The sequence below is a fragment of the Rhamphochromis longiceps genome, linkage group LG19, assembly GCF_057381845.1.
Source record: "Rhamphochromis longiceps isolate RC_006_pf linkage group LG19, R_longiceps_female_GT1.1, whole genome shotgun sequence".
Classification (NCBI taxonomy): Eukaryota; Metazoa; Chordata; class Actinopteri; order Cichliformes; family Cichlidae; genus Rhamphochromis; species Rhamphochromis longiceps.
In genome coordinates, this window is record NC_140575.1 from 5,329,973 (window position 1) to 5,342,018 (window position 12,046).

Below are 12,046 nucleotides of genomic sequence, written 5' to 3' on the forward strand. Positions count from 1 at the left end.
CAAAATTGCAGACTGCACAGATGGTACCTTCCCAAAGGAAAAAGTACTATAGCTTACTAGGGTATATATATTAGACTTAATAGTCACTATATATAGTAATTGACTTCTATTCATTTTACATCAAATTAAAACTTTGGGTGTAAGATTCGGATAATTATTTATTAAAAGCTCGACATTTTAAATGAGAATAAGAAAGAAAAGTATGTCTTTGTGCCCCCTTTTCCCTGTTAATGCCCTATCGGCCCCCCTGGCTAAACTTTGCTAGATCCGCCCCTGCACAGTTACCAGCCGTCAGCTACATAGAAAAAGATCCTCGAGTAGAAAGTAATATTAAATACATTCTAACAACAGCTGATCAAGCTTAAATGTGCTGCTGTTGTTCAGCCGATGGTTTCCTCTTTCTGGTGCAAAGTGGGCCAAAAGCAAACTAGAGAGACGGACTCGCGACAGAAAAGCCGATCAGCTGATCGTTAAGCAGTTTCATGATTGAAGTAGCAGCGAGAAGAGGCAGTCGCTCCATATATTGTTTGTTAAGCTTAACGCAGGAATGCTTTACAAACATTCAGAGATGGACTTACACACTTGCTTTACTTCTCTCGGGGATAACTTTGTCGGAGATGAAATGCCGGGTTGCTAGCGAAGCTCCACATGCTATCCAGACCAGGACAGGTCCCGCATGCCACAGCCGCTCTATCACCGCGGTAAAGTGAGCCGTCATTTGTGAGCCGCCATTTGTGAGCCGCGGTCAAGCCAGCCGCCTCCTATCCGCCGCATAAATTTCCTTGCGCTTTTACACCAGTCTTTACGGTAGCGCCTTTTCGCTTTATATCCTGATTGAAAGCCTAGACTCGCGCACACGTGCACACACAAATTACAATGGAACAGCCCAATACAGCCATCGTGACAGTCTGGTTGCATATTCAAAAATTCATTAAAAATCATTCTTAAAAGTTGATGCCAAGCTTTCAACACAATCCTCTTCTCGGACACCTACTTTACCTCTGGGCCAGGTTTTACCCAGATTTACTGTAATATTACTCAGAAATCACAGTAAACTCATTCAGTGCAATACAGTCAATACACTACAATTATGTTTATTTCAAAAATTCATTAAAAGTCATCCTGAGTAGTTGATGTCCAACTTTCAACACATCCCTCCTCTGGGACACCTACTGTACCTGTGTGCCAAGTTTCAGCCAGATTCACTGTAGAATTCCTCAGAAATTAAAGGGTACTTGTATCCACTGCAGTCAGCCAATACAATATAATTATGTCAATTTTCAAAAATTCATGAAAAATCATCCTGAGTAGTTGAGGTCCAATTTTCAACACATCCCTCCTCTGGGACACCTACTGTACCTGTGTGCCAAGTTTCATCCAGATTCACTGTAGAATTCCTCAGAAATTAAAGGAAACTTATATTCAACACAATCAGCCAATACAATAGAATTATGTCAATTTTCAAAAATTCATTAAAAATCATCCTGAGTAGATGAGGTAAAACTTTCAACACATCCCTCCTCTGGGACACCTACTGTACCTGTGTGCCAAGTTTCATCCAGATTTACTGTAGAATTCCTCAGAAATTAATGGAAACGTCTATTCAATCCAATACAGTCAATACACTACAATTATGTCAATTTTCAAAAATTCATTAAAAATCATCCTGAGTAGTTGAGGTCCAACTTTCACCACATCCCTCCTCTGGGACACCTACTGTACCTGTGTGCCAAGTTTCATCCAGATTCACTGTAAAATTACTCAGAAATTAAAGGACATTTATATGCAATACAATACAGCCAATACACTACAATTATGGAAATTTCAGAAATTCATTAAAAATCATCCATAATAGTTGAGGTCCAACTTTCAACACATCCCTCCTCTGGGAAACCTGCTGTACGTCTGGGCCAAGTTTCAGCCAGATTTACTGTAATATTCTTCAGAAATTGCAGGGAACTTATGTTCAGTTCAAGAAAGGCTGAAAGACGACCACCACTGAACAAGACACACAAGCTAAAACATCAAGACTGGGCCAAGAAATATCTCAAGACTGGTTTTTCTAAGGTTTTATGGACTGATGAAATGAGAGTGAGTCTTGATGGGCCAGATGGATGGGCCCGTGGCTGGATTGGTAAAGGGCAGAGAGCTCCAGTCTGACTCAGACGCCAGCAAGGTGGAGGTGGAGTACTGGTTTGGGCTGGTATCATCAAAGATGAGCTTGTGGGGCCTTTTTGGGTTGAGGATGGAGTCAAGCTCAACTCCCAGTCCCACTGCCAGTTTCTGGAAGACACCTTCTTCAAGCAGTGGTACAGGAAGAAGTCTGCATCCTTCAAGAAAAACTTGATTTTCATGCAGGACAATGCTCCATCACACGCATCCAAGTACTCCACAGCGTGGCTGGCAAGAAAGGGTATAAAAGAAGAAAAACTAATGACATGGCCACCTTGTTCACCTGATCTGAACCCCATTGAGAACCTGTGGTCCATCATCAAATGTGAGATTTACAAGGAGGGAAAACAGTACACCTCTCTGAACAGTGTCTGGGAGGCTGTGGTTGCTGCTGCACGCAATGTTGATGGTGAACAGATCAAAACACTGACAGAATCCATGGATGGCAGGCTTTTGAGTGTCCTTGCAAAGAAAGGTGGCTATATTGGTCGCTGATTTGTTTTTGTTTTGTTTTTGAATGTCAGAAATGTATATTTGTGAATGTGGAGATGTTATATTGGTGTCACTGGTAAAAATAAATAATTGAAATGGGTATATATTTGTTTTTTGTTAAGTTTCCTAATAATTATGCACAGTAGTAGTCACCTGCACACACAGATATCCCCCTAAAATAGCTAAAACTAAAAACTACTTCCAAAAACATTCAGCTTTGATATTAATGAGTTTTTTGGGTTCATTGAGAACATGGTTGTTGTTCAATAATAACATTATTCCTCAAAAATACAACTTGCCTAATAATTCTGCACTCCCTGTAGGTCTGTTGACAGAGCTCTGTACAGGTCTGCTCGAGCTGACCTGAAAAGGGGTCCCACCTGTCCAGCAACAACACATGGCATGGAATAATAGACATCATAAACCACAGAGGCAGAACTGTGAAAACAGAAAACCTGAGTGTGCAGCTAGCAGAGGAAATAAACAGCTTCTTCTCCCGCTTTGAAACACCACAACAGCAGCATTCATCTGCCTCAGCCCTGCTCCCATCCTCATCCTCACCTGGTTCCTGCACCGCTCCATTCACTGTAACGGAGCACGATGTCAGATGTGTCTTCCTAGCAGTGAACCCCAGGAAGGCGGCCGGTCCAGACGGAATACGTGGTAAAGTGCTAAGACCATGTGCCCACCAGCTCACCCTCATCTCCACCAGAATCTTCAACCTCTCACTGGATGAAGCAGCCATCCCATCCTGTCTAAAATCAGCCACAATCATCCCAGTACCAAAGAAGTCTCCCATCACCAGCCTGAACTATTATTGCCCTGTGGCCCTCACACCGGTAATCATGAAATGCTTTGAGAGACTAGTCCTTCAGCACACCAAGGATTACCTCCCCCCAGAATTCGACCCCCACCAGTTTGCATACCGTGCAAACAGATTCACAGAAGATGCCATCACCCTCCACTCGGTGCTGAGTCACCTAGAACAGCGGCAGAGCTACGCCAGAATGCTCTTTGTGGACTACAGCTCACCCTTCCACCACTCGCCCATTGAGAGCCTACTAACTTACTGCATCACAGTATGGTACAGCAGCTGCACTAAGGCGGATAGAGCCACCCTCCCAGCATGTTTGCAATGAGTAGGAGATGCTCTGTATCTCACTGTACAACTGTATAGTGACAAAGGTATTGGGTTCTTTTCTAAAAATTGCTATAAACAGAGGAACCCAATCTGATGAAAAGTGGCGAATATTTTTTTTCAAATGACTATTTTTAGTGGATGTTTGATATGGAGGCAGAATGACAGAATGTTAAAAGAAGTTACTTTTAGTCACTCTAAGCTGGGCATTGCGTTCTCTGGCTGTTCAAAGCCATGGAACTTTAGACTTTCCAAGCAAATAATGATGGCCATACTGATGTTCTTTTCAGTACATTTTACTTTATGTTCATTTTCATTTTTATGATGTTTCTATTTTTACATAATTCCTCCCACATAGCAAAATTGGTATGGCCTGGATCTGTCCTACACAATGTGCTTACACATGGCCTGCGTACCGCAAAGAATGACGGCCCTATGGTGGCCCAGATCTGGTTTACCAGAGGTGGCCCACACATGAGCCAGCACAAGGCCAGTTGCAGACACACTGCTGGCCCTGTGCTGGCCCAGAACAGTTTCAGCTCTGGCCCCAGATGTCAGCCTAATGTGTACCTTAGCCATGTAAGCCATGTAATAACAACATGTGCTGGAACATAATAGTGCAAAAGTAACATGACGAAACTCTGTTCAGACAGTGAATGGACTGATTCTTATACAGCACTTTTTTACTCACCCATATTACTTAAAGTGCTCTATACAACATGTCACATTCACCCAATCAGGCCAAATGTTGGCATGCCATCACAAAACAGTGCCATCTTACCATGCCAGAAGTCATCCAGCAGTGCCGGCTTGACACCAGATCCAGGCAAGACCCGTCTGCTTTGTGGGATGACTTGTTCTTTTGGCGTTTTAGTTGTGGATTATGTTTGGGCTGTGTCTCTTGCCCTTTCAGTATTGTTTCCTTGTGCTTCTAAGTGTCCCTTTGTTTCTTTTTAGGTTATGTAGTATGGGTTAGAGATATTTTGTATGTTGTTTTTGTTTAATAAATCCGCCTTTTGGATTATTCCCTGATGTGCCTGAGTTCTGTTATTTAGTGTCACTTTGAAAGGACACACATCCAGCATTGACATATAATTGTTCTTTCAATTTTTGATAAAGATTACAGTGAATTGAGATGTAACTTGGCCCAGAGGTACGGTAGGACGCCCAGAGTAAGAAAGTGTTGAAAGTTGGACCTCAACTATTATGGATGATTTTTAATGAATTTTTGAAATTTCCATAATTGTAGTGTATTGGCTGTATTGAATTGCATATAAATGTCCTTTAATTTCTGAGTAATTTTACAGTAAATCTGGATGAAACTTGGCACACAGGTACAGTAGGTGTCCCAGAGGAGGGATGTGTTGAAAGTTGGACCTCAACTACTCAGGATGATTTTTAATGAATTTTTGAAAATTGACATAATTGTAGTGTATTGACTGTATTGGATTGAATAGACGTTTCCATTAATTTCTGAGGAATTCTACAGTAAATCTGGATGAAACTTGGCACACAGGTACAGTAGGTGTCCCAGAGAAGGAATCTGTTGAAAGTTGGACCTCAACTACTCAGGATGATTTTTCATGAATTTTTGAAAATTGACATAATTCTATTGTATTGGCTGTATTAGATTGAATAAATGTTTCCTTTAATTTCTGAGGAATTCTACAGTAAATCTTGATGAAACTTGGCACACAGGTACAGTAGGTGTCCCAGAGGAGGGATGTGTTGAAAGTTGGACCTCAACTACTCAGGGTGATTTTTAATGAATTTTTGAAAATTGACATAATTCTATTGTATTGACTGTATTGAATTGAATATAAGTTTCCTTTAATTTCTGAGGAATTCTACAGTAAATCTGGATGAAACTTGGCACACAGGTACAGTAGGTGTCCCAGAGGAGGGATGTGTTGAAAGTTGGACATCAACTACTCAGGATGATTTTTAATGAATTTTTGAAAATTGACATAATTCTATTGTATTGGCTGTATTAGATTGAATAAATGTTTCCTTTAATTTCTGAGGAATTTTACAGTAAATCTGGATGAAACTTGGCACACAGGTACAGTAGGTGTCCCAGAGGAGGGATGTGTTGAAAGTTGGACCTCAACTACTCAGGATGATTTTTAATGAATTTTTGAATATTGAGAGAATCCAATTGTATTGACTGTATTAGATTGGATACAAGTACACTTTAATTTCTGAGGAATTCTACAGTAAATCTGGCTGAAACCTGGCACACAGGTACAGTAGGTGTCCCAGAGGAGGAATCTGTTGAAAGTTGGACCTCAACTACTCAGGATGATTTTTAATGAATTTTTGAAAATTGACATAATTCTATTGTATTGACTGTATTGAATTGAATATGTTTCCTTTAATTTCTGAGGAATTCTACAGTAAATCTGGGTAAAACCTGGCACACAGGTACAGTAGGTGTCCCGGAGGAGGAATGTGTTGAAAGTTGGACCTCAACTACTCAGGATGATTTTTAATGAATTTCTGACATTTCCATAATTGTATTGACTGTATCGGGCTGTTTCATTGTAATTTGTGTGCGCGCATGTGCGTGCGACTGTTCGCGCGCGCACGTGTGCGCGGGTATAGGCTTTCAATCGGCACATAAAGCGAAAAGGCGCTACCGTAAAGACTGGTGTAAAAGCGCAAGGAAATTTATGCGGCGGATAAGAGGCGGCTGGCTTGACCGCGGCTCACAAATGACGGCTCACTTTACCGCGGTGCTCTATCACGTGATGCATACTGCTCCGACGTGCTAACGTTCTGAGGTGAGTTACAGCGTGTTGCAAGTTTTGTGAGGTGCTTTCGTGATATTTAATGGATCGGATTACATTTTTTATTTTTCTCCGATATCCGATCCAGTAATTTAGGTCAGTATCGGACCGATACCGATACGTAATAGCGGATCGGTCCATCTCTACTATATAATGCCCAAGAGAAAAGACATTAGCAGTGATCTTAGGGAAGCAATTGTTCCTGTCCAACAGTCTGGGAATGTCCTCTTCCAAATAATTTGAAGTTCATTCTTCTACAGTGAAAGATTTAGGACTCATTTAGCATCTTAAATGTTAAAGGTCATAACAGTGTAATTATAAGACTGAACAAGTATGGCCTGCTTGGAATAGTTGCCAGAGGAAAACCTCTTCTTGCTAAACAGAATATGGCACTAAGGCTAAGGTTTCCAAAGTTGCATCTTGAAAAAACCACAAGTCTTCTAAGAGAAAGGAATCAAGCTTATGCCCATACCACCCTTAGCACACCAGCTGTCAGAAGGTAAGTCGAGTCAAGTCTGGTTAATACTGGGATGGAGGACTACCTGGGAATACCAAGTGCTGTACTGTTTGCTTAGGATTTAGAGTGCACTATAGCACAGAAAAAGGACTAGGGCAGATTCTTATGCAGTGGACGTCCCTTTGTGCTCGTCCTGCTAAATGTTAGTGCAGCATATAATACTGTTGACTAAAACAGTACAGAGATTAGAGCACACATTTGGTATATCTATCTGATTGATTTCAATTAGTGCATATAAATAGAAAAGGTTTCACACATAAAAGTTCACAGAGTTCAACAGGGTTCAACAGGGTTCTGTGCTGGGACCAATTCGTTTTACATATAGGAATAGATAGAAAACACTGTCATTCCTATGCGTTCTTCAAATCAACTGTTAAACTGCAGACATATTTGAAAGACTTGAAAGCCTGGATGACCTCTAATTTCTCACTTCTAAATTCAGACATAGTTCATTGCACATTACCTTGTAACACTGTAATTCATTTTTGACCAGTATATGTCTTTCAATACACACATTAAACAAATATGTCTAGGACTACTTTCTTGCGTTTGCACAAATAAAACTAAAATGATAGAAACATCCTGTCTCAGAATGATGCTGAAAAGTCTTCAGTTAATGCAGAATGCTGCAGCAGAAGTACTAAATAGGACTGTGCTTTCTCATAGGGACAGAGGAATTCCCATAAGCTACCTTATGAATAACATAGGAGAGACCACAGTCACTGCTTTCCTAGTGGGAATGTGCAGTTATGAAACTGTTTGAAACTTTGAGGCTGTATTTAAAGACACACCCTATGCTTAAATTAATTGGTCTTGCTACTGGAAAGGACCTTTAGGAAGACATTCAAACCCTCTCCAGTGAAAAATGGTAATTATTACATAATGTTTCCTTGCAGAGCTGCAGTCAGGTGGTTTTGGCAGGATGAGGGACGGTTATGCATTATTAATTATAATCCAGGAAACACACACTGTACAGTTTACTTTTACTGGATATTGAACTGTCTCCTCTCTTATCTTTTCCTCTCCAGGTTTTTTTTTTTTTTATACCAAAAGGTTTCAGATTAGGACTCAGTGTGCATTTTGTTAAACTGGATCTTAATCCTGGTTCTTCTTCAGGACACTTGCATTTGGGTGCATCATTTATTTACATTGTAGCTTTTATACATGAATATATGCTGGAAAGATTTAGAAAGAAAGATAATGCATTCGAAGCGTGTCTGTGCGTTTGTGTTTTGAGTTACTGTCACGTTGAACTTTGACTCTTTTGCTGTCAGGTGAGTGGATCTGCTCAAGCCGTAAATCCAATGGTTCCAAAGTTCACACACACACACACACACACACACACACACACACACACACACACACACACACACACACACACACACACACACACACACACACACACACACACTTCAACCTCTTCAAAAAAGACGAGACATGATATTGGCTTTTATTCAGTTCTTGTAGAATTACCATAGCCACACCAATAACCTCTTGCCTAACCTTAAATCAAGTATTCACCCTAAATTTTATTAATTTACTTTGAATCTCTGCAAATTAGCTGTGTAAACACATTTATGTCCCCACAACATGGGCAATACTTGTACACACACATCACAGGAATTCACACACCTCTTTTATGGCAACATTTGGTGCAGACAATAAAATCAGATCAACAGGGTGTCACTCTTCACTGGATCAGAAGGGCATTATTTCTTCTGAAACGGATGTCTTTTCCCCTGAGATTCCAAAGTTGAAAACAAAATAAATCATAAAGAGCTTTGGGCTGCACAGGACTGAAAGGTAAGAGCATGTTTCCTCTGTCTGTGTGCTTGCGTGCTGTATATAGCTTCTCTTCCTGTTCCTGTAGTTTGGTTCTTTCTAAGTTCTTCTGCAGGTTATCTTAGCACCAGGATACTTAAAAGTGACCACATTGCTGCACAAAAGTGTTTCCTGTTTATGTGGACATTTTTAGGCTTCGTGGGCCATATTTGAATTGGTCATTTTACAGTGTATTGCTAAATTGGAAAGCAGAGATAAAGAAGGAGATTTTGACAGCAGTATGGATTTTAGACTGATCTTTATCTTTAGACTGAGGTTAGCTTAGCTTGGAACAAAGTTTAAATATCCTGTTTAAACTTTTTAGTACATCCATCTGGTTGCTATACATTTAGCAAAATTAAGATTTCACTTTCAAGATGATGCATTGCAATAAATTGTGTTTTGCAATATTTGTAAAATTTTTAAACAAGAGAATAAGTGAAGGATAATAGGACAACACATGAGGTTATCTACCTTTCTATCTGTGCCTGAATGTCTTGGCATCACTCCACAAAATCAAAGATCAACTTAGGTTTGACAGTTATAAAAAAAGAAGTGTGCATACACACACATTAATGGCACAAAGCAATGAGTCAGTGAGTTAGGTTATTAAAGCTTAGGAATTTTTACAGCTACATTACATTTAGGTGTAACTGCTGTTGTCAGCATGGAAGAAAATAAAATGTGTCCAATTTAACCGTTGACTCAAGCAAGTGAACTGACAACTCAGTTTAATTTGCCTAGTCAGCTGATTAATCCTACCAAAGGGCAAATGATGAGTGAGGCTTAAATACTTAAAGGATCATTCTGCTTTATTTCAGTCTGGTTTATTGCCCCTATTCTGTTTCTCCTCTTGCTCTAAGGCTCTTTTTAACTTAGGCCATGCAATCACTTTGTGTCCGTCTCTGTTATTTGACTATCATGCATGTTATGCTTATTTTAAGCAATGCTTAAAAATCAGTGACTTCGACAAGTCAATCGCAATGTGTCAAAGAACCAGTGTAGTGCGACAGAGGCTCTAATAACCAAGAGGCACAAGAACACAAGGATGCATAAACAGAACTATGACACTTTCAACAGTAACAACTAAAGTCTTTCAGTTTGCATTTTTTTTGCCTTTAACCTGCAGACTGAAATGTTAAAAGCATTAACTGACACTCCTGTGTGCCACGGATGTGTCTGTCTGATATTACGCTCTCTGATGTGTTGCTGTTGTCCAAACTAGATCTCTCATGAAAACGTGTTTTTTACTTGTTTAAAGCTGTATAAAGTTAAAGCAAGAAAAGGTCAAGATCTGAAAACTGCGTGTGTCTGTGACTTTTAATGTTTTTCATGTTCAGCCCATCAGGATGGCGACAGAGGAGGATGGGGCTGGGAGAGTCCGACAGCTGCAGGAGCAGCGGATGGGAGTTCAAAAGAAAACGTTCACCAAGTGGATGAACAGTGTCTTCCACAAGAATGGGGTGAGATGGGAAGAAGAAATAATTCTAAGAAATAATTATGCATTGCATATGTAAGTTAAATGAATTTATTTAACTTGCATACATGTTCCAGCACATTTGACTAAAGGTTGTTACACATAGTCGTAACTGTACGAGACATAATCAGGATGTTTGTATTATGAGGATGTGACAGTTACAAAGCGATGGGTGCAGTAAATATTATCTCTTAGTTCTTTTCAATGTAAACAACCAAATTTTCAAGCCCACATTAAATGATACGATCGTGGCTCAAGAGTTGAGAGTTCGCCTTATAATCGGAAGGTTGCCGGTTCGAGCCCCGGCTTGGACAGTCTCGGTCGTTGTGTCCTTGGGCAAGACACTTCACCCGTTGCCTACTGGTGGTGGTCAGAGGGCCCGGTGGCGCCAGTGTCCGGCAGCCTCGCCTCTGTCAGTGCGCCCCAGGGTGGCTGTGGCTACAGTGTAGCTTACCATCACCTGTGTGTGAATGGGTGGATGACTGGATATGTAAAGCACTTTGGGGTCCTTAGGGACTAGTAAAGCGCTATATAAATACAGGCCATTTACCATTTGATACAATACGATGAATCAAAAGGCTTTTTGAAATCATTTCAAAAAGTGGAAATCAATTTCATATTCTATCTTGTATAAGTCATTGCTGAACCAATAGTAACAAAGCAAACAAACAAACAAATAACAAACAACAACAAAAACAAAAGAGTAAATGCTATGAGACAGGAGTATCAAGAAACTAATACATTCAGCCAGTTAAAAATGTAATTGAAAAACAAACAGCAGCAACCTCAACTGTTAAAACTGTCAAGCAGAGATTAATGGGAAATTAGTTTTCTCATCAAAGTCAAATACGAGTTCCCAGACATTCCAGAACGTATGAGAAGAGTCCTGGAGATAGTCATAATAATAATAATAATAATAATAATAATCATCATCATCATCATCATCATAATAATATTTCATTTTATTTGAGGGCACCTTTCTAAAACCCAAGGTCACCTTAAAGATCTTAATAAAACAGTAGATTAAAATACATTAAAATAAATTAAGATACAAAAAAACAAAAACCCCCAAACAAACAAATAAACAAGATTTGACCATAAATAAGATCTGTATTAAAGGGAGTAAGCCAGTTAAAACAAGCAGGTTTTGATCTGTGACTTAAATAAGGGAAGGGAATCTATATTTCTTAAGACCGAAGGAAGGGAATTCCAGAGCCGAGGAGCAGAGCGGCTGAAAGCTCTGCTCCCCATAGTGATAAGACGAGCAGGAAGAACAACAAGATGAGCGCCAGATAAAGATCTGAGAGAGCGGGAAACAGTGGTGATATGAAACAAATCACAGAGATTAGGAGGGGCAAGATTATGGTTGCACCTGAGAAAGAGTCTTATCTTTTTCAACTTAAGCAAATAAGGAATTAAGGAAGGAATTAAAGTGTCTTTAATCCAGGTGCTGGAGATTTCTTTTTTTATTACAATTAGCCTCTTCATAAGAAGGGTCATAAAAGCTAAGGACCTTTGATTATTATTTTGTGTGTGTTCACACACTAACTACACTTTATTACTATATTAGATTTGACTTTACAATCTCAACAGCATTTGTGCATTTTATCCTTACATGCTTACACTTTCTTCTTACCCAC

The 12,046-nt window shown here is 39.8% G+C and overlaps 1 protein-coding gene across 1 annotated transcript in view; it reads left to right on the plus strand.

The window, feature by feature from the left end:
• Window positions 1-6,284: 6,284 nt before the first annotated feature.
• The window catches only part of sptbn5 (spectrin, beta, non-erythrocytic 5), a 68,258-nt gene continuing 62,496 nt past the window's right edge, over window positions 6,285-12,046 (plus strand). Inside the window, exons 1-2 of the mRNA XM_085391325.1 lie at window positions 6,285-6,585; window positions 10,270-10,392. Coding sequence (XP_085247451.1) covers window positions 10,279-10,392 — 114 coding nt within the window. The 5' untranslated portion in view covers window positions 6,285-6,585; window positions 10,270-10,278. The remainder of the gene's footprint in view (window positions 6,586-10,269; window positions 10,393-12,046) is intronic.